This window comes from Camelus dromedarius, chromosome 8 (genome assembly GCF_036321535.1).
Source record: "Camelus dromedarius isolate mCamDro1 chromosome 8, mCamDro1.pat, whole genome shotgun sequence".
NCBI classification, from domain to species: domain Eukaryota; kingdom Metazoa; phylum Chordata; class Mammalia; order Artiodactyla; family Camelidae; genus Camelus; species Camelus dromedarius.
In genome coordinates this window covers 4,574,915-4,597,807 of record NC_087443.1, presented here as the reverse complement: position 1 = coordinate 4,597,807, position 22,893 = coordinate 4,574,915, and the positions used below count along the sequence as shown (strand labels likewise).

The window sequence follows — 22,893 nt, the reverse complement described above, 5'->3', positions numbered from 1 at the left end:
TGCGCTGAGGTCCCGGGCAGCGGAGAGCAGCCGGCGCCCAGGCCTGCCCGGGCCGGGCCGTCCTGCGGGAGGAAACGAGGAGTGTTTAAACCCCTGAGCTGAGGGGCGGATGGTTTCACAACAGCAGGTACCTGGACGCCGCCCCGCCCTCGCCCCCGCCTGCTCCAGGGCCTCAGACACCCCTCACCATTACAGACTGGTGTTCATGTCCCCCAGATCCACAGGTTGAGGTCCCCCCGTGTGACAGTGTCTGGAGTGCAGAGGCTGAGTGAGGTCCTGAGGGCGGCCCTGCCTGGTTGGTCTGGTGTCCTTACATGACAGAGTCCCCGGGGCTGGCTCCCCATCACATGTGGACACAGCGAGGACGCGGCCAGCGGGCGGCCGGGAGGAGAGCCATCACCAGAAAGTGACCTCGCCGGGCTCCGCCTGGGCCTCCCGCCCCCAGAACTGTAGGAAGATGAACTCCTGCTGTTCAGGCCTCCCAGGCGGTGACCCTGGGTCGTGGCGGCCCCTCCGGCCTCAGCACCTCTGCACACACTCTCCCTCCTGCCTGATGCTTTATGCAGCTCCCAGTGAGCAACTGTGCCCCTAACTCAGGGAGGGGAAGGAGGTGGGGGTATCGGCCAGGCCCCCCTCCCTTTTCCCCCTCTGAAAGCACCCGCCCGCCCCCACAGCTCGGCGCAGGCAGCGGTGGTGGCTCAGGTGTCCCTGTACAATGGTCTGACTGCAGCTCCCCTCCTCCCAGGTCTGCCTGGGGCCTGGCACACACACCTGCTCAATTTTTAGGAAAGATGCTGTTCTTGGCCAGGAAGGTGAGGGCCCCCTCTGATCCAGAAGTTCTGCTCCTGGGTGTAAACACCAGTGAAACGTGGGACACGGCCTGGCGGTGAGTCCTGGGCCCCGAGATAGAACAGGCCCAGCGTGTCTCATCAGGAGAGCGGACAGACGTGGCCCGTCCACACAAGGGACACTCAGCAATCACGGCCTCAGGGTGAGTCACCCGGACAGCCAGTCCCCAAAGCGGGCACGTGAAGGAAGTGGAACAGAAAAGCCTGGTGCCTCGGCTGAGAGGTGCCCCCGGGGAGTCAGAAGAGGAGGCAGAGCAGGGACAGGATTGTCACTGAAGTCCGGGTTCCCCTGGGAGAGGGCTGTTTTCATATACTGACTCCAGCAGTGAGGACAGGTGTCCATACCACAGTGGATCCTCAAACTGTGAACAACACACGCTCACACACACACACAAACACACAACTGTAGGTGTAGGTGAGTTTTGTATGTCTCCTGTGTGTACATCAACAATTTTTAATGGAAAAAAGTGAACAATTGTTCAACAAAGCGGCAAAGTATTGTTTTCAAAAGGGGGGACTGAGCCCCCAGTTTGCTCCTGTAACACCCAGGCCCATTGTCACAGGTGGATGAGCCTGGACTTCTGGCAGCACCCAGCCACCCCTTCAGTCCCACCAGCAGCAAATGAGTGAACAGCCGGTGGTTCCTAGTGACCTGAGTGTAAGCCCCTTGTCCGGAAGGACCCGGACTTCCTCCCACCAGTTCCAGGTGGGCACCAGTGCCCGCCGACACGGCCACACCACCCGGACACTGGCAGGTGACCAGGACCCGAGCAGCCAGTAGAACCCTGCGTTCCTCTTGCCCCAGTTCAGTGACAAGGTCAGCCCAGCCCCGTCGGCTGGACTCTCCAAAGCACAAGCCAGCACAGACCGGTAAGGAAGGGTGGCCTGGGGAAGCCATGGAGGGCTCTTACTCTGCACTTTTGTTCTCTGTTTTATCACAGCTGTGACAGAAAAGAGAGCAGGCAGTGCGTGTATGTGGGTTGCTTGACTCCGTGTTGACCTTGCACTGGAGGAAGCCAGCAGCTCTGTCCTGTGAGCTGCCCTGTCCTGTCCTGTGAGCTCCCCTGTCCTGTCCTGTGAGCTGCCCTGTGCTGTCCTGTGAGCTGCCCTGTCCTGTCCTGTGAGCTGCCCTGTGCTGTCCTGTGAGCTGCCCTGTGCTGTCCTGTGAGCTCCCCTGTCCTGTCCTGTGAGCTCCCCTGTCCTGTCCTGTGAGCTGCCCTGTGCTGTCCTGTGAGCTCCCCTGTCCTGTCCTGTGAGCTCCCCTGTCCTGTCCTGTGAGCTCCCCTGTCCTGTCCTGTGAGCTGCCCTGTGCTGTCCTGTGAGCTGCCCTGTGAGCTGCCCTGTGAGGGGCCCACGTGTGAGGGCCTCACACCTCCTCCACCAGCCACAGGAGTGAGCCGACATTCCCCAGCCCCTCAGGTGATGTGGCCCCAGCTGATATCTTGGCTGCAGCCTCATGAGGGACCCTGAGTCACGACCACCCAGCTCTGTCTGTTCCTGCCCCCCAGAGCCCATGACAATAAGGGTTTGTTGCTGGGGGCCGTGATGCAGCGATGGACTGGGAACACAGGCCTCCTCTTCACGCCTCTCCACCCCTCAGGGCTGCAGAGGCAACCTCATCTTCATCTGTTTACTGCCTCTGTCTTCCTCTGAGAGGACACGGGGCCTCTCAGGGGCACTGCAGGTCTCTGGAGCTAAGGCTGACAGGGTCTCTGGGCACAGTGGCTGAGGTGCAGCAAGGCAGCAATGCTAGGAGCCCCATCATTGTGGGACATCCTGCGTGTGAGAGGCCAGGACACACCAAGGAACAAGGACAGACCCTGAACAGACCTTCCTGGTCCCTGCCCAGCCCCGCCCCGACTGCCTGCCAATCGGTCTCACAATGTCACTCCACCTCTAGGAGCCTCAATTTCCTCCTCGGTGGACAGGGGATGACAGGAACAATGAGCCTCAAGAATGTGGAAGGAGACATGGTGGACACCTGCCCAGGGGAGCTGATCAGTAAAGCTGCTTCTCCCAGCACCTGCCTGAAGGTGTACTGTGAGGCTGTGAGCGCCCTCCACTGGGCGGTGCTCAGGGGCCGCCCCGGGTGCGCGGAGGGAAGGGCGCCTTCCCTAGTACATGAGGCAGCCCCGCGCACAGAAGCCCTGTGCAGGGCCTGGCCCCGAGCAGGCTCCAGGAAACGTGTGTTGTGTGAGCCCACCTCACACGCTGACAGCAGGGTCACATATAAACCGAGGATGGCATGTTCAGAGGACACCAGGGAACCTCATGGTGCATCCTTGCCAATCATAGGACAGGGGAGCCGCACAGCACACAGTGAAGGGGTGGGCAGGACTCAGACAGAAGACACCTGTGTGTGCGTGTGATCGTGGCATCGGCGTGGACTGGGCAGCAGGTGGCGGGAACAGTTCAGAGCCCTCTGGTTTCCTGCCCAGGAGGATGAGAAATAAGAACAGGATGACTTTCCAAACTGGCACGAATGGGTGTGAGGTCACGGAAACAGCCTCACACCTGTTAACACACGTCCAGGGGACTGACCTCAGCAGGAGCCAGGACGAGGCTTCGCATGTGCTCACGCTGAGGCCAGAGATGCCTTAGTCTGAGCTGGCCCAGACCCACCTGGAGAAGAGGCTTCTGGTACAAGTTTATGTGGGAGATGAAGGCAAGGGGGTAGGAGGTGAGAAGAGGAAATGATGCCTCAGTATGGCTGTTATCACACCACCCACCACTGTGCATGCAGCCCCTCTGAAAGGATCCTCCCACTGCAGGATACCGCACTGCCGGAGCCCCTGCTGTGGGATTCCCCCAACTCCCCCACTGCAGCAGGGGGATATGGTCCACCAGGGAGCCTGGGAGCGAGTGCAGAGGGGCAGCTGGGGTCCTGGCTGAGTCTGCTCCCAGGGGAGGTTAAGCCTGTACACTTCAGCTGCCTCACAGGTGGCCAAGGGTCTCTGGCAGCAAGAGAAGTCCCCAGGCAGACAGTTGCTGGCAGTTCATGTGAGAGGAGGCCAGGGCCAGGGGCTCTGACAGCCAGCGCCCCCTGGGATGAGAGAGAGCCTCCTGCCATCTTCATCATAAGGCCAAGGATACCTGAGCCACCATGTGGACTTCAGAAGGTCAAGGTGTGATTTGTCACCCTTGTCTCACTTCTGTGGTGGATCCTGCAGGTTGACTCATTCAGCATGTGTGCCATCCCCTCCCTCCATGCCTTGTGTTAGTCTCTGGGAACCTCAAAGCTGCATTTCCCAGACCCCGGGCAGCCCGGGCTCGGGAGGTGGCCACAGCTCCTCGGGACAGGTGCTGGCCCGAGATCCAAAAGGTGGGAGCGAGCAGCACAGGGCGGTGTAGGGATGGGGCTCCTGGCTGGCAGGGAGCGAGGGGACTGGTTGCCCCACAGCACCAGCAGCAGTCTCTGGGCCCGAGCATCACAGACACCGGGTTTTCCGTGGCAACAGTCACGGGTGGGGTTGGGTGATTGTCCAGCTGGTGGGCCCTGGCTGTGGGGCATCCACTCTTGTTCCCTGGTGGTCCTGGAATCTCAGTCTTAACACCCAGGAATAAGTCCCCCTCTGCTCAGACCACAAAGAGTGGATTCTCTCATCTATAACTAATCACTGTGACTGATACAAATTCAGGTTCTGAAATCACCTCCATTGTTTTCTTGTGTGGAAGACACACAGGAAACTTAAGAAAAACAAGTAAAAACCATCAGTAACCCCCCACCTGGAGGTAACCGTTGTAATAGTTTTGCATGTTTCCTATTTTTAAAATAGTCAAAACGAGACAGTGTGTATTATTCTCTGCCAGCCCCGCTCACTTAATGTCACGTACTGTGGATTATAAATGTGCCCCAGTGGCCTTGCCCATGAGACCTTCAGCTCCCGAGACAAGATCAGGTTCCATTCGCTTTTTATAACCAATGTATTGAGCTGTAATTGACACAGGAAAAGCCGGACACATTTAATGTATGTGACTCAGTGACTCTGGGGATAAGGGTACGTATGTGGAACCAGCACCACAGTTTATGCCATAAACCATCCATCATGTCCAGGTCTCCTCCACCGTCTTCATTTATTATTGTGATGAGAACCCTTGACAGAAGGTCTACAATCTTGGCCAAGATTTCAGTACGTAATGTGACATCACTAACTACAGGCACCACGCCCTGCAGGTCTCTAGGACTGATGCACCCTGCGCAACTGAAACTCTGTGTGTTTGACCACCACCTTCCTGTTCCCCCCTCCCCAGGCCTGGCAACCACCCTTCTACTCCTGTCTATGACTATTCTGATTCCTCATGTAAGTGATATTCTGGAGAATTTGTCCTTCTGTGTCTGGCTTACTCCACTTAGCATAACGTCCCCCAGGTTCATTCACAGTGTTGCAAATGCTAGGACATCTTTTTAAGGCTGAATAATATTCCATTTTGTGTATATACCACCTTTTCTCTATCCATTGATCAGCCAATGCACGTTTAGGCAGCTTCCACGTTCAGGATGTTGTGAGCAATGCTGCAGCGAGCAGGGAGCGCAGGTATCTCTTTGACACCCTGATTTCACTTCCTGAAGTGCATCCACAGAAGTGGGGTTGCTGGGTCACATGGTAGCTCTGTTGCTAATTTTCTGTCTGACTTTGGTGTCAGGGTGATGCTGGCTTCATACAATGAGTTTGGAAGTGCTCTTTCTTCCATTCTTTTGGAAGAGTTTAAGAAAGATTGGTATTAAATCTTTTTAAAATGTTTGGTAGAATTGCCTGGTAAAAGTATCTGGTTCTGAGATTTTTTCTGTTGGAAGCTGTTCTGTTACTGAATACATGTTTTTATTTATTATTGGTCTGTTCAAACTTTCAGTTTATTCTTGATTCCGTCTTGGTCGCTTGTATGCTTCTAGGAATTTATCCACTTCTTCTAGGTTGTCCAATTTATTGGCATTTTATTGTCCATAATAGTTTCTAATACTTAAAAAATAAAAACTCCTGTAGCATTTGTTGTAATGCCTTCTCTTTCATTTATTATTTATTTATTTGAGTTTTCTGTTTTCCTATCTTCTAATTTTATTTATTTATGCTCTGACCTTTATTATTTCATTCCTTCTGCTAAGTTTGTTCTTTTTCTTCTTCCCTGGGGTGAAAATTTACAGTATTTGAGATTCTCTTTTGTGGCGTAGGTGTTTGCTGATATTTCTTGGTACTGCTTTTGCTACATCTTATAAGGTTGTCGCATTTTCATTTCCATTTGTCTGAAATTACTTTCTAATTACTCTGTAAGTTTCTGCTTTGATCCAATGTCACCCAACGGTGTGTTGTTTATCGGGAAGGGTACAGCTCAGCGGTAGAGCACGTGCTTCGCATGCTCCAGGCCCCGGCTTCAATCTCCAGCACCTCCATTTAAAAAATAAATAAACAAATAAATAAACTTAATTACCTCCCCCACAAAAGCTTTAAAAAAAAAAAAGGAATTAAAAAACAGTGTGTTATTTAATTTCCATGTGTTTGTGAATTTCCCCATTTTCCTTCTGTTAATGGTTTGTAATACCGTTCCATGTGGTCGGAAGAGATATCTGGGACGATTTCAATTTTCTTAAATGCGTCAAGACTTGTTCTGTGGTCTCTAATGTGATTTGTCCTGGAGAATCCTTGTGTGCTTGAGGAGCAAGTGCTTTCTGCTGCTGTTGGATGTTTGATAATTCTCTGTCTGGTCCACTGGTTTGCAGTGGTGTTCACCTCCGCTGTTTCCTTACTGATGTTTTGTCCGGCTCGTCTGCTCATTATTGAAAGTGGAGTATTCAAGTGTCCTGCTGTTACTGTGTGACTATCTATTTCTCCCTTTGGATCTGTAGATGTCTGCTTTATGTATTTGGGAGCTCTGATGCTGGGTGCATACAAGTATCTTTTTATACAAAAATATTATATACAATTTTTAAAGGTTATTTTCCATTTACAGTTACTCAAAAATATCGGCCTTGTTCCCCGTGTTGTATAATACACCCCTGAGCCTGTCTTACAACCAGCAGTTTGTACCCCCTGTCCTCCCACACCAACATTATGCCTCCCTCCCATTCATTTGTTCTCTATATCTGTGAGTCTACTTTTTAAAATTATATTCACTAGTTTGTTTCATTTCTTTAGATGCCATATATAAGTGATATCATACAGCATTTGTCTTTCTCTGTCTGACTTATTTCAGTTGGTATAAAGCCCTCCAAATCCATCTACGTTGCTGCAAATGGCAAAATTTCAGTATATTTTATGGCTGAGTAGTATCCCTTTGTGTGTGTGGATATAGATATTTATGTGGGTGTGTATTTTATATAGATAGAAACACACATACATATACATATACACACCACATCTTCTTCATCCGTTCATCTGTTGATGGACTCTTAGGTTGCTTCAGTATCTTGACAATTATACATAATACTGCTGTGAACACTGGGATGCGTATATTTTTTCAAAGTAGTTGTTCTGTTCTGTCAGATATATACCCAAGAATGGAATGGGTGCATATATATTTATAATTGTAATATCTTCCTGTTGAATACACCTTTCAATTTTTATACAATGATTGTCTTTATCTCATGTTATTTTTGTTTTTCAACTTAAAGACTATACTGTCTCCTAGAAGCATAGTCAGCCCTGCCCTCTTTTGGTTCCCACTTGCATGGGACCCTTTTCTATCCATTCACTTTCAGCCTTTGGATGTTCTTAAAGATAGGGCGAGTCTCTGACGCACAGCATACTGCGGTAGCTTGTGTTTTATCCATTCAGCCACTCCTTTGCTTTTGACTAGCGGGTGTGATCCATTTGAAGCTAAAATAACTGTTAGTTGGTTGTTGTAGTTATACTTACTCTTAAGCTTCTGTCTGTTCAGTTCTCGGTCAGGGTTAGCAGTGACTTGGGCACAACCATGAGAGCACCGTGCTCTCTGCATTTGTCTATATATTTACTTTACCAGTGAAATTTGTATTTCCTTGTGCTTTTGTGTTGGTGCTCACACTTTTGTCCCTTTGTTTCAACCTGACAAACCCCGTTTATACTTCTTGTACGGCAGGTCTAGTGATAACAATCTCCCTCAATCTTTGTCTGTCTGGGAACGTGTCTCTCTCCTTCATTGCACAGGACAGTCTTACCAGGTGTAGAATTCTTGGTTGGCAGCTTTTTCTGTCAGCATTTGAATATATCATCCCACTCTCTCCTGGCCTTCAAGGAGTCTGCTAAAAATTCTGCTGACAGTCTTAACGGAGTTCCACTGTATGTGACGAGTCCGTTTTCTTTTGCTGTTCTCAGATTTCTCTTTTTACACTTTTGACAGTTTCATTTTAAGGTGTCTCAGGGTAGAGCTCTTTTACATTCAAACTATTTGGGGTCTTTTGGGATCTATAAATCTAGAAGTAATTTTCCTTCCCCCGAGTTGGGGAACATTTAGCCATTATTTCTTTAAATAAGTTTTCTTCTCCTTTCTCTTCTTCTTCTGGAGCTCCCACTCCCTACTGTATGTCCTGCCTGTGTCCCGTAAGTCCTGCAGGCTCTGTTCACTCTTGTTCGTTCCTTTTTACCTTTGCTCCTCTGAGCGGAGCAGTTCAGATTACCTATCTTCAAGTCTACTGATTCTTGTGCTTTGTCAAGTCTGCGGTTGAAGCACTCTATTGAATGTTTCGGTGCAGTCGTTGTATTCTTTGCTCCAGAATTTGTGTTTGTTTTTTCTTTTTTCTGATTTCTGCCTCTTTGTTGAACTTCACGTTGTGAACATATATTTCTTTTATGATTTTTGTCTAGTTGTCTATCTCCATTCTTTTCCAGCTCCATGAGCTTCTTTAAGATGATTACTTTGAAATGTTTGTCAGGCAATTCATCGCGCTCCATTTCTTTGGGCGCAGATACCGGAACTTTGTTTTGTTTCTTTGGTTATACCGTGTTTCCCTGATTCTGTGTGCTCCTTTTAGCCTGGTTGAAATGTACACACAATTGAAGAACTAACCACCCCTTTCAGCCTTGGTGCACTGCCTTCTGAAGGGAAAGACCTTCAACAGACACTCAGCTAGAAATTCTGGGAGTCAATCAAACTTCCTCTATAGATAAACCCACTCTACTTCTCTCACTCCCTCCTTGGGGAGCTAGACTTAGGACTGGGCGCCTTCTCCTAATCCTAAGGAGCTGTTTAAGGTGCTGAGGACTGATTGCTCCTTTTCCCAAGGGCAGTGCCTTGCTATGCCAGGGCATTAGGGGCAAGCACCCCTTCCCTCCCTCCCTTTGGAATGGTATGTCTTAGAATGTTGTGACTTTTTCCCATCTGACAGAGTGCGAAGAGTCACCTACCCCTTTCCACAGGGCAGTACACTGAGGTGCCAAGACAATAGGTTCAACCCCACTTCTGTCCTTCCCTTCTGAAGGAGCAGTCTCAGGGTTATGCACCTTCTTACAATCCTGCAGGGTCAAGTTGCTTGCTGAGAACTTTGCTGGCTGCTGAGGCTTGTGTGACATCTCTGGGAGTGTGTGGGGCACCATCTGTGGGAAATTGTGGCTCTGGGGCTGAGTAAGCCAGTTTCTATGAGCCTAAACCCTTTTCTTTGTTCTTCACTGCTCCCAGACAACACAGTCGTACTGATTTCATCAGTGTTCTGTGTGCATCAAGATAAGCAAATTTTAGACATTGTCCCAAAAGGCTGGGGAGCCAGACCCTCACCTGCTCTCTCTTTATTCTGCAGGAGAAGTCATAGGCTGGGGATCTCTCTTGGCGCTGAGTTTTGTCAGGCTGGGGGAAGCCATGATGCAAGTAAAGGGACACTGCCCCTTCTGTCCTTTCTGTGTGGCTCATCTTGGATTTTGTGGTCCGCTGGGGGCTGGAACTTCCCAGCTGGACTCCAGAGATCTCACAAAGCTACTTTGTGTCTGTAGATGTTTGTCAAATTATTGTTTCTATGGGAGAATGAGAACTGGGACGTCCTACTCTGCTGTCCTACTGATATCACTTACCCTTCCTATGCAAACTTATAACACTCTGCCCTTAGAGCAAAAGCCAAACTTCACTCACAGCCTACATGGCCTGAGGGGTATGCCCCGCTCACGTCTCCAGGCCCTTCAGCTCCCACCTTCTCTCTGGCTTATCCTGCTCCTGCCACACGTTCTCCATTCTTTCCCTCACACAGCCAAGCTCCTCAACCCCAGCGTCTTGGCCATTTCTGTTCCCTTTGCCTTGCAACATCTTTCCTGGGCTGTCCTCTTTGCTGGCTCCCTTGCACCTGCTGGATTTCACTTTAAGTGCTAGCTGCTAGGATAGGCTCTCCCTGTTCCCCCATGTAAGTAATGGCCCCCAGACTCACCTGTGATTCTCTACCACATTAACCCGTTCTTCCTTCTGTACACTAGTCACAATCTGAGATCTTCTCACTGGCTCACTTGCTTATTGTCTGTCTTCCCCCACAGAATGTCAGCGGCAAGAGGAGGGCAAACATTGTCTGCCCTGTTGATCGGTATATTTCCTGCCCATTCCCTGTAGATTTCTTTTAAAAGAGTATTTCAAACGGTAACATAACAGTCAAAAGTCAATGCCACACTTGTCCTCACTGTTTCCTATTTGTGGATATGCCATTGTTTCAGATTACAAACAATACTGCAATGAACATCTCCACACACAACATTCCTTGTCCTTGCCTCTGGAGCTTTTGTTCAGTTACAGTCGCAGAAATAGAAATATTGGCCCCATCAAAGAGCATGAGAATATTTAAGGCTCCTTCATACACACGGCCACACTGCACTCCAGAAAGTCTGACTGAACTCCTAAGTCCCACCACTCCTGATTGTGAGAGCTAAGAGCCAAGAGATGATTCTAGGTTTTGACTGAAATAAACGCACAGCCTAAAAGTTGAGAGTTATGTTTTATTTGGTGGAGATTTCTGAGGACTCAAACCCCTTCATGCCTGGGATGACAGCCTTCCAGATAGCTCCGAGGGACTGTTCCCAAGAGGTAAGGGAGAAGCCAGGGTATATAGCAGTTTTACAACAAAGATGAGGTAGTTGGAACATTAAAAGATTACTTGTTAACTGAAGAAAAGCAGACACCTCAAGTTAAAGAATTTAGCACTTTTCTATGGATGAGAAGGAGCAAATGTTTGGGCTCATTGGAATCATCCCTTTGACAAGAACCTAGCTGTCAAATCTGGGTTCTTGACAGATTCTGTCAAATCTGGGTTCTTGACAGAATCTGAGTATCCTGTCCTTTCTTATTCTTATTCCCCTCAGAGTGCACACTGTGAGTGGCTGCAGAGGCTGGGCTGCAGGCTTGCCTTCAGTGAGGGGTGGCAGCAGCTGCTGATGACTTGACGGTTTCAGCGATGTTTGTTTACTAATACGGTTCGCAGTATTTTTCATTCACAGCGCTCTCCCTTGGTTTTAACTTGGACCAGTATTTTGGGAAACATTTCATAACCAATTTTGTCCCATGGTGCTAGGAAGGCTCATTCCTAGATCAGGTGAAGATTCTTTTGACATGCCCTCAAAGTGCTAGTTTTTGGACCAGGGCCTGCTGATAGTCAGAAATTCTCTGGATTGCATGTCTTACTAATCCATTATGATCAGGAAATGTTTTCCCCTCATTGCTTATCCCCATACCTAGAATCACATTATTACAGTTATTTTAAGCAGGGTTATAATGTGATCTATTTTTTTTTCAAGATGTTTAGTCATCTTGTCAGAGGCCTAGCTACACAGTGGGAAATGTAAGAAGCACTGATCTTATACATAATAAGTATACAATACAATATAGAATAAGTAATATAGTTAGTAACATTAATAAAGTCATAAAACATAGCAATTTAGAAACAAAGAACAAATTAACTGACAAAATAAGGCCATTTGCAGCAACATGGATGCTCCTGAAGAATGTCATTCTAAGTGAAGTAAGCCAGAAAGAGGAAGAAAAATACCATATGAGATCGCTCATATGTGGAATTAAAAAAAAAACACACAAACAAAGCATAAATACAAAACAGAAATAGACTCACAGACATAGAATACAAACTTGTGGCTGCCAAGAGGACAGAGGGTAGGAAGGCATAGACGGGATTTCAAAATTGTAGAATAGATAAACAAGACTATACTGTGTAGCACAGGGAAATATACACAAGATCTTATGGTACCTCACAGAGAAAACAATGTGAGAATGAATATATATATGTTGATTTATAAGTGAAAAATAGTGCTCTACACTGGAATTTGACATGACATTGTAAAATGATTATAAATCAATAAAAAATGTTTAAAAAATGGTGAACAAACGAAAAAGAACACATCATGTTGTACAGGGTGTAAACAATAAAGGTGGAAATAACATTCAAAATATCAATGGGAATTTGTTTGAGAGAATAAAATTGAGGGCCTGTACAGGGAAGCTCCCGTATAGAAGAAAGGGGAAAGGAAAACATCGTTAGATTTTTAGACATCAGTTATTCTCCTCCTAAACTCTGTGGAGATTCTAATTTGGAAGCCTGCATCTCACACTGTTGGAGGCGAAAATCGGCACAATGTGTTAGATCCACCAGGGACGAGCAGGCCTGTGAGAAAGGGAAGGATGCTGACCAACAGGAAGAAAGCAAGGAGTAAACAGACTACCGTGAAGGTACGTCCCTGGTGACTTTCAGCTTAAATGCTGGGGTTACGTTTGTAAAATGAAAGGAAAATATTCCTAGTTTGGAGGACAGTAAGTTACCTTCTCCTGGTCATGATGTGGCACAAAAAAGTACAAAATTTGCTTAACTATGAGAAGTATTTGGACTCTCACTTTGGGCGCCAACAGACAGGCCCTTGTGTCTTCAACTGAGAAGGGACCAGCGCGTGCACAGGAGGAACCCACCACACTCCAGGAAAGAAACACAGAAAATGCTTAGAGGGAACAAGCCTGGGGCCATAGGCAGTCAGGAACAGAGTCTGTCCTGAACAGTTGGAGTAAGGAAAATCAAATCTTGTCATTTAGGGGCAACAGATGGTGGACACTGAAGGGTTTTACAGAGCATTGGGGAAGCATTAATTTACATTACATACTGGCCCAGTCACCTCCCATTTCCATGCCAGCACTCACAGACACAGCCTTCCCACTTTTCCAGTTCAGCCCTGGCTGAGTTAATATCCAGACCCCACCCACTGCCACACCTGTTGACTGTTACCTAACTATGGTAGGAGACCCACCCAGGGGTAAGCGCTGGCAGGCCCAGGCGGGCTTTGTTCATTGTCAGTGTCCCCTTGACCGGAGGTGGCCACAACAGATGGGTCAGACCTGGCTTCTCTGGGATCCTCTTTTCACCTGTTCTCACTGACAGATGTCCCTCAACAGGGGCACAAAGCTGGCAGAGAGCCAGGTCACTCGGAGGACAGCCCTCTCGCTGCTTGGATTCTGGGCCATGCTGGCTCCAGTCCAGTGTTCTCAAGGCCATCCCTCATGGCGCTACATCTCCTCGGAGGTGGTGATACCCAGGAAGGAGCTCCACCACGGCAAGGGCGTTCAGGTGCCAGGATGGCTCTCCTACAGCCTGTACTTCGGGGGCCAGAGGCACGTTATGCACACGAAGAGCAAAAACATCTTTTGGCCTGGACAGCTGCTGCTGCTGACTCAGGACGAGCAAGGCGCCTTGCAGATGGACTTCCCCTTCATCCCTTCAGACTGTTACCACCTCGGCTACGTGGAGGGGATTCCTTTCTCCGTGGTCACTGTGGACACGTGCTATGGGGGTCTTGAAGGTATTATGAAGCTGGATGACCTTGCCTATGAAATAAAACCCCTCAGGTATTCTAAAACGTTTGAACATGTGGTTTCTCAGATAGTGGCAGACGCCGACACAATGGGACCTGTGCATAGCCTGAAAGACAGGCAGAATGGGGACGCCCTGTTCCCTGAAGCTGGTATCAGTGAAGCCCGCCACCATTATTTGAATTCTAGGTACTTTGCCCCGCATATAGGAGTTATCAGAGGATTCGCTCAATTTTCCAATACAATGTATCGTGTATTCCAAAATGTAACACAGTGTGTAAACTACATGTTACATATGGCTAACTTAATGGACTCCATGTATGCAGGTCTTAACATAAGGTACTTTGTCACTGCAGTCCTAGTATATAATGTGAGAGATCCAACAACTATGAATGATTATCGTGTGTATGAAAGCCCATATGCTGTGTATCACAGAACTAACCTTAGACCAACTGTCAGACCCGTTTCATCCTTCATAGTGATTAAACATGGACCCGCGTCCTTTGACCCACCACTGTATCGTACATGCAATATGCATGACATACTCTTTGTTGGTTACCTAGGCAGACATCACTTAATGGTAAGTATCTTAGCAGCCCGGTACACTGGGAGAAGTTTTGGTCTGTATTTTGATTCTGAAGATTGCACTTGCATGAGAAGGACCGTCTGCATTATGTCACCCTACGCTGCTTTGACAGACGCCTTCAGTGACTGCTCCATCATACACTGGCGGAACATAGTGAAAACTCAAGGCCATTGTATATTTGACACGGTTTGGAAGACATTTAATGCAAGCCTGATAAATGTACGTTGTGGAAACTCTGTAGTGGAGGGTTCAGAGAGATGTGACTGTGGCTCCTTAAAGCAGTGTTATAGCAACACATGCTGTAACACTGACTGTTCCCTTAAGAGAGGATCTGTTTGTGATAAAGAAATGTGCTGTACAAACTGTACGTACGCTACGCCTGGAACGCTGTGCAGACCAATCCAAAATATATGTGACCTCCCCGAGTACTGCCCTGGGGGTACTTACCTATGCCCCCAGAACTTTTATCTGCAAGATGGAACCCCCTGTACCGAGGAGGGCTACTGCTATCATGGAAACTGCACTGACCGCACCATGCACTGCCAAGAGATCTTTGGAAGACACGCTGTGAATGCCGACGACAGCTGCTATACAATAAATACAAAGGCCACTCGATTTGGACACTGTTCAAGAAGAGCTCCTCTAATGACTTTTAACCCTTGTCAGAATGCAGACATAAAGTGTGGAAGGCTGCAGTGCGGCAACGTCACACACCTTCCCCGGCTGCCAGACCACGCCTCGTTCCATCAGTCAAAGATCTCACAGGTGTGGTGCTGGGGATTAGACACACACATAGCAACAGGGATAAATGATGTTGGTCATGTGAGAAACGGTACCCCCTGTGCCCCTGGGAAGTTCTGTGAGAATAACTTCTGCAATGCTTCTATAGCTGCGATAACATATGACTGTAACCCTGAGAAATGCAGTTTTAGAGGAATTTGCAACAACAGAAGGAATTGCCATTGCCATGTAGGCTGGGACCCTCCATATTGTGCAGATAAAGGTGCTGGAGGGAGCCAAGACAGCGGATCCCCACCAAGAATGATGCGGTCAGTAAAACAAAGCCAAGAATCAGTGGTATATTTGAGAGTGGTCTTCGGTCGCATCTATGCCTTCATAGCTGCTCTCCTCTTGGGCGTAGCCACAAATGTAAAAGTTATCAAGACCTCCACAGTGCATGAAGCGACAACAGGTGCAAAATAAATTATAAACCAGCCTGCCAACCCCTGTACAGCCAGAGGCAATATAGAAGTAAGATCTCTGATAAAATCTGTAATGGGATGGCAAAGATGATTTTCACATTCCAGAACCCTCCAAGAGACACTGGAGGACTTCCACACATCAGGGGTGGTGAAGAGGCATTGACGTTCTCATCTCAGGACTCTTTGATAGGCCGTTGATCAGCCCTGTGAAATAAATCTTGAAAAATCATCTGTTTCTGTCCTCTAATATTTCATAAACTCTCAGAGGGAATATCAAGCCTGAGACTTTGGCCAGCAGAGGAGATGGGGGTCGGCAGCTGGGTCCTGACCTGAGTTTGCTGCTCCCACTATTAACAAAAGTTGCCATGGGCGGCTTTAGGCACAGACTCATGACATGTCTCTAAATTAGTGCTCCTGAACACTGGGGTTTTCCTCTTCCTCTAGGTGATCTCTCCTTCTCTAAACCCAGAATGGGTCCAGGGAAATAGAGGGAGGGCTGCTCCCAAGCAGCTTCGTCTGTCCCCTTCCGGTGGGCTGTGGGCTGTGGGCTGTGGGGTGAGAGAGATGTGGGCTCAACTCGCATCTAGTGTAAACTAGGACACCCGGGAGACCTAATTTCCCAAAGTGGGGCACTGGGATCAGGAGGTGGAATGTTGCGTTCGATGAAATTCCATCAGAAAACTAAGTAGATGTGCTTATCGAGGACTCCAGCATCCAGGGGAACTCTGTGAATGTGACTTTCTCCCTCCCCGCACCTACATTTCAACGCACTTTCAGTGAACTTGAACTGAGGAATTAGTGGTGAGTAACAGACAGCAGTCTTCAGCTCACCCTGCCGGGGTGCAAAACCAGTCTCCTTCTGTATCCAAACAACGTTGAGTGAACTATTATTTTACAATGTGAAGCAAAATTAGTACAATAAAATGTGTAAGTAGTAAGAAAGCATTTTTATTATAAATTAACCTTTAAAATTATGTAGACCATTCCCCATGCCATACAGGTAACGTAGCAGGGAATTCAAAGGACAGAAACTCCCAGCAAACTAAGAACGTAGCACTTCCCGCATTATCCACAGAAACTCCCTTTTGGTCTGTTGTAACATTTGTTTTCAGGGTTTCCTTAAATGTGTACACTTAAAGCGGTCCTGCCTCTATGCACGCTGTTTTGAAACCCTAACCTCTTGTCTCCAAATTCATCGTACTGTCCTATTGTTAGAGCAGGCAGGTAGCTAGATAGGAGCAGAGAAGTGGGGAGATGTGCAAATGGCAGAAAACCACACATCTTGTAAACCGTGGGGGTCCTGGGACAGACCAAGAAAAATAGGATCCTCTGGACAGATTGAAAAATAAAATGCCTTCTGGGTTGATAAGCGTCCTGGAGGCAGAAGGGTGGGACAGGACAGGAATCCCCGCCATCCGATTGTAACCTTTCGATCATTAGGATTTCCATCCAAGTATAACTTTTTGTTTATGATACCCCCATCCAAGTGTAACATTTTGTTCACTATGACCTCATCCAACTTGCCAGTCAAGGCGAATAGGGAGGAAAACTGCCTCCTCCCCACCTGGGAAGGTGGAGCCGGGATGCAGGTCAGGAAGGATGGCCCCACACCCCTCCCCACTGAGGAATATTCTTCCCGTTCCTTTTCACACTCATATACTGACCTTGCCAAGGAAACTCAGAGCAGCCACCCACCTGGGTCTGCCTGCTCTTTCCTCGACAGTGTGCCATCTGTCCTTGAATCCTTGCTTTGCTTTCTTAACCCTGTGTCTTGTCTTGAATTCTTCCTGCAGCAAGACAAGAACCTCTCAACCCCCAACACTATCTTTGAACTGCCTACCAACTTCCAACTTTCAGTCTGCATTTAAGGTACTCCAGTCCATTTGTTCGAGCAGCCGGATAGCTCGATGTGAGCAGAGAAAGGGGAACGTGTACCAAATGGCAGGAATCCTTACATTTTGTGAACAACGGGCGTCCTGCGACAAACAAAGAAAAGTAGGAGCTTCCGGACTGATAAAATACCACACGCTTCGGGTTGACAAATCCCCTGGAGGCAGACAAAGAAAGGTGGGAGAAGGCTGGAACTGTGTGCATCTGAATGTAACGTTTTGCTCATTATGCTCTTGCTACAATAAAACTGGCCCTGCAGATGAGAAGTACCCATCATGCACTGATATCATGACATTCCAGTCAAGACTAAAGAAGGACAAAAATTCCTCCTGCCTTGGGAGGGTGGAGCTGGAATGAAAATCAAGAACTACAACCACAACCTCTCCCTTCCCAGTGAACATCCTGCCCATTCACTTTTAAACACCGTATCAACAGCTTGCCAAACACTCAGCGCAGCTACTCACCCAGGACAGCCCATCTCCCTTGGAGAGAAGACTGTCGCTGAGTAATAAGCCCCCACTTTACTTTCTTGACGTCCAGGTCTCATCTCTGAATTCTCCCCATGACGAGCCACAAACCTACTCTGACAACCCGGTGCTGTGCTGCTGTCAGCGTATTCCATTCTTGACGGGTGGCTATTAATGAGAAATTTAAATGAGAGGTCAGATGAATTAAACACCCACCTAATCTCACACCCTCTGCTGTGAATTGTTTGTTGACGCAGCGTCACCCTCCTCGCACCTTTTACCTCCTTCCTGCAGCCAAACTGCAGGCTTCCCCACGTGGCCTGGGGGGGGTCTCTGTACAAGGGGTCAGTGCTCCTCTCCCTGGGGCTCGTCTGCATTCCAAGTTCAGTGCTTGACGCGCACCCGGTCTTGATCTCTTTGAATCTCTTTCTGTTGTCCCTTTGTCTTCCCTTTCTGACTTTTGGTCCTCCTATCATGGCTCCTATGGCTCCTATGTTCTGACTGAAGTCCTGAGGTGGTGCCTAAAATTTATGGGGGTTCTGGGTAATGTGACTGTCCTGCGGAGAGGAGCGACCCCAGTGGTCCCTAAGAAGCACGGCCCGGTCAGATCCCTGTGCTCCCACCAGGGGCTGAGGCGCTTCAGCCCGGGTTCCCGCGTGTGTGCGGGAAGCTCTCCTTCAGGGCGCAGGCTCCCAGGGGCTCAGGCGGGAGTCCGGGCCTTTTCTCCTCAGGAGGCAGTGCTTTCCGCGTTTGACCTAACCTTCCCGCACTACGGGGCGCTGTGCTTAGGTCTGCTTTTCTTTCTCTTCCCTTTGAACCTCATTTATTTAACATTCATTTGTTTAAAATTTAATTGCGATATCATTGATGTGTAACATCGCATGTGTCAGTGTGGAAAGTGGTGATTTCATACATTGACACCTTGTAATGTGATGCCCACCAGAGCGTTACCCAGCACCTCCAGCAGCTCCTACAATTACCATTTCATTTTGTGGTGATAAACTTAAACTCTAGTTCCTTGGAAAGGTTGAAGTTTGTAATACAGCAGTGTCGACTATACTTGCGCGCCGTGCGTTAGATCTCCAGCACTAACTAACTCCGCTGCTGGTTGTACGCTGCGCCCTAAGAACGTATGTCCTCAATTCCCCCACCCCCTGACCCCTGTTAGTCACCAGTCTACTCTGCTTTGACATTTTCTCTTTTTAAGATTCCTCATGTCACTGACGTCGGACACTGCTGTCTTCCTCCTCACATCTGGGGCGAGTCTTGTCATGCCTTGTCTTCTCGATGGCAGCCAACCAAGTGTGAGCTGACATCTGCCCTCCTCCCTCCCTCCCTCCCTCCCTCCCTCCTTGCCTGCCTTTCTTTCTTCCTTCCTCCCTTTATGGATTTAAGTTGCAGCTTTCTGATGACTAGTTACATGGAGCAGCTTTTTATGCACTCGTCGGCCTTATGGATGACTTCTTTGGAACGTGCCCATTCAGTTTCTCTGCCCTTTTCATAGTTTATTTTTTTGTTCTTGAGTTGAATGAGCCTTTTATAGAACTTTGATATTAATGCCTTGTCTGAATTACAGTTTACAAATAGTTTCTCCTGTTCCACAGGCTAACTTTTCATATTTTTATTGTTCCTTTGGCATTGGCGAAGCTTTTGAGTTTGATATAGCTTCATGTGATCCTTTGTGCTTTAGTTGCCTTTGCTTTTGGTGTCGTATCTAAACAAATATTGGCAAGGCCACTGTCCAGGAGTTCCTTCCCTAGATTGTGTTCTAGGATTTTTATGGGATCAGGTCTTACGTTCAAGTCTTTAATACATTTGAGTTAATTTTTTTGTGAGTGATGTAAATAGGGGTCCGATTAATTTTATCTGCACATAGTTATCTGGTTAGCTCAACCCCACGTGTTGAAGAAACTATTCCTTCCCCGTGGATGGTTGTGGGTTCCCCTGATAAATGTCGCTTGACTGTATTCATGAGGGCTTGTTTCTGGGCTCTCTCTTCTGACCCATTGGTCTGTATTTCAGTGTCTGTGTCAGCACCATACAGTGTTAGTTCCTGTAGCTTGGTCATACAGATTGAAGCCAGTAAGGCAAAGCCTCTGGCTTTCTTCTTTGTCATGATTACATTGACTATTTGGGGTTGTTTTTTTGTTTTTTGTTTGTTTGTTTGTTTGTTTGTTTTTTTGGTTCTGTACAAATCTGAGGGGAATTTGTTCAATTTCTGTTTTTAAGAAAAGCCATTGGAAATTTGGCAAGGGTTGCATTGCATGTCTCAATTACTGTGTAGTATGAACATCTTAATAATGTGAATTCTTCCAGTCCATGTGCACAGAAGGTCGTCTCACTTATTTGTGTCTTCAATTTCTTTCACGGATGTCTATTAGTATTTTAGTGTTCAGATCTTTCATGTACTTTGGTAACTTTATTCCTAGGAATTTTATTCTTTTCGATGAAATTGTAAAATGCTGTTTTCTTTTTTTTTAGTTCTGAAGGATTGCTGTGAGCATATAGAAACACAGTTGATGTTGTATATTAAGTTTATATTCTACAACTTTCCTGAAATTGTTTATTCATTCACAACTATTTGTGAATGAATTATTGTCATTCACAATGTTTTGATGGGTTCTTCATGGTTTTCTATAAATAATATCATGTCTTCTGCAAATAAACTCAGTTTTACTTATTTCTTTCTGATTTGTATATATGTTATTTTCCTTGCCTACGTACTCTGGCTAAAATTTTCAGTGCCATGTGGAATACAAGTGATGAGAGTGTGCATTTTTGTCCTGTCCCTGATTTTCAAAGAAACGGTTTTTGATGTGGAGAATAAAGTTACCTTTTGGTTTATCAACTGTGCCTTGCTTATGCTGAGAAATACTTCCTCTTTACCCATTTTTAAAGAATGTTTACCATGAATTGATGTTGAGTTTTCTCAAAAAAATTTTTTTCTACATCTGTTTAGAGGATCATATGGAATCACCATCACTGGAATAAATTCCACTTGATAAAAGTGTTTGGTCTGCCTAATAGTTTTTTGACTTTGGTTTGCTTAGAATTCACGCATCCATATTCATCAGTGTATTTGCTTGTACTTTCCTTTTTTCTCTAGTAGTGTCCTTCGTGGTTTTGATATCAGGATAACGCTGGCCTCATCAAATTGGTATCAAAAAAATTCCCTCTTCTTCTAGTTTTGGAAGAGTTCATAAAAGATGGGTATTCACTCTTTTTAAGCTATTGGGTAGAATTCATTAGTCAGGCCATCTGGTCCTAAAATTTTCTTTTGTCTTAATGTTTTTGATCACTGATTCAACCTTCTCACTCATTATTGGTCTTTTGGGGATTTTCCTTTTTTTAATGATTCAATCTCGGTTGATCCAAGAGTCAAAAAACTTATCCATTTTGGTGGGAGGGAGCAGTTATCCACTCTGTTGGAGAATAATTGTGCATAGTGGTGTCTCACGATCTCTTGTATATCTGTGATATATGTTGTAGCATCTCTTCTTTTGTGTCTAATTTTATTTATTTTGAGCCTTCTCTCTTGGTGAGTCTACTTGAAGATTTGTCTGTTTTCATTTTGAGCTTTTCTGTTGTCTTTTTAGTGTGTATTTCATTTCTATCAACTGAAATCTTTGTTATTTCCTGTCTTCTATTAACCTTGTTCTTAGTTTTCTCTCCTCTTCCTAGGCTTTGATGTGTAAAATTACTTTGTTTATTGGAGATCTTTCCTGTTTCTTTTTTTTAACACTTTTTATTGATTCATAATCATTTTACAATGTTGTGTCAAATTCCAGTATAGAACACAATTTTTCAGTTATACATGAACATATATATATTCCTTGTCACATTTTTTTCTCTGTGAGCTACCATAAGATCTTGTACGTATTTCCCTGTGCTATACAGTATAATCTCATTTATCTATTCTACAATTTTGACCTGTTTCTTAAAATAAATACTTACTGTCATGAATTTCCCTCTAAGAAATGTTTTTGCTAAGTCCCATATTTTGGAATACTGAACGTTCATATTTATTTGCCTCTAGATTTTTAATTTTTACTTTTTTTTATAGGAGTATTGTCAGTTTGCAATGTTTTGTCAATTTCTGGTGTACAGCACAATGTTTAATCACACATGAATATACATATATTCATTTTGATATTCTTTTTTCACCATAAGCTACTACAAGATATTGTATATAGTTCCCTGTGCTGTACAGTATAAACTTGTTTGTCTATTTTATATATACCAGTCAGTATCTGTAAATCTCAAACTCCTGATTTATCCCTTCCCATCCCCTTTTATCCTGGTAACAATAGGTTTGTTTTCCATGTCTGCGAGTTTGTTTCTGTTTCATAAATAAGTCCATTTGCCTTTTTTTTTTTAGATTCCTCATATGAGTGGTATCATATTGTATTTTTCTTTCTCTTTCTGGCTTTCTTCACTTAGAATGACATTCCCCAGGTTCATCCATGCTGCTGAAAATGGCATTATTTTATTCTTTTTATGGCTGAGTAATGTTCCATGGTATAAATATACCACAACTGCTTTATCAAATCCCCTGTCTATGGACATTTATGTTGTTTCCATGTTTTGGCTATTGTAAGTAGTGCTGCTATGAACATTGGGGTGCAGTTGTCTTTTTAAATTAAGGTTCCCTCTGGATATATGCCCAGGAATGGGATTGCTGGATCATATGTTAAGGCTATTTTTAGTCTTTTGAGGAATCTCCGTACTGTTTTCCACAGTGGCTGCAGCAAACTGCATTCCCACCCACAGTCTATGAGGGTTCCTTCTTCTCCATATCCTCTCCAGTATTTATCATTTGTGGCCTTTTGAATGACGGTCATTCTAACTGGTGTGAGGTGATACATGATTGTAGTTTTCATTTGCGTTTCTCTGATAAGTAGCGATATTGAGCATTTTATCATCTGCCTATTGGCCATTTGCATGTCTTTATTGGGGAATTGCTTGTTTATGTCTTCTGCTCAGTTTTTGGATTGGGTTGTTTGTTTTTTCCTTATTAAGTTGTATGAGTGGTTGTCAGTCTCATCTTTTGCAAATATTTCCTCCCATTCCATAGGTTGTCATTTTGTTTTGCTGATGTTTTCCTTTGCTGTGCAAAACCTTGTAAGTTTAATTCAATCCCATTTGTTTATTTTTGCTTTTAT

General features: G+C 46.1%; 1 protein-coding gene across 1 annotated transcript; it reads left to right on the top strand.

The window, feature by feature from the left end:
- The first annotated feature begins 12,413 nt into the window (after window positions 1–12,413).
- On the top strand, window positions 12,414–15,375 carry LOC135321888 (disintegrin and metalloproteinase domain-containing protein 20-like). Its single transcript, XM_064488632.1, has 3 exons — window positions 12,414–12,461; window positions 13,159–13,738; window positions 14,066–15,375. Exons 1-3 carry the CDS (start codon window positions 12,414–12,416, stop codon window positions 15,373–15,375), a joined length of 1,938 nt encoding a protein of 645 aa, XP_064344702.1.
- The last annotated feature ends 7,518 nt before the right edge of the window (window positions 15,376–22,893 follow it).

Bases quoted from the DNA above. Each gene is read 5' to 3' on its own strand.
- LOC135321888 (XM_064488632.1), top strand. From the start codon at position 12,414: ATGCTGACCAACAGGAAGAAAGCAAGGAGTAAACAGACTACCGTGAAG. The intron at 12,462-13,158 runs GTACGTCCCTGG...TCTCACTGACAG, and splicing joins GTAAACAGACTACCGTGAAG to ATGTCCCTCAACAGGGGCAC. The intron at 13,739-14,065 runs GTATCAGTGAAG...CATCCTTCATAG, and splicing joins CGCCCTGTTCCCTGAAGCTG to TGATTAAACATGGACCCGCG.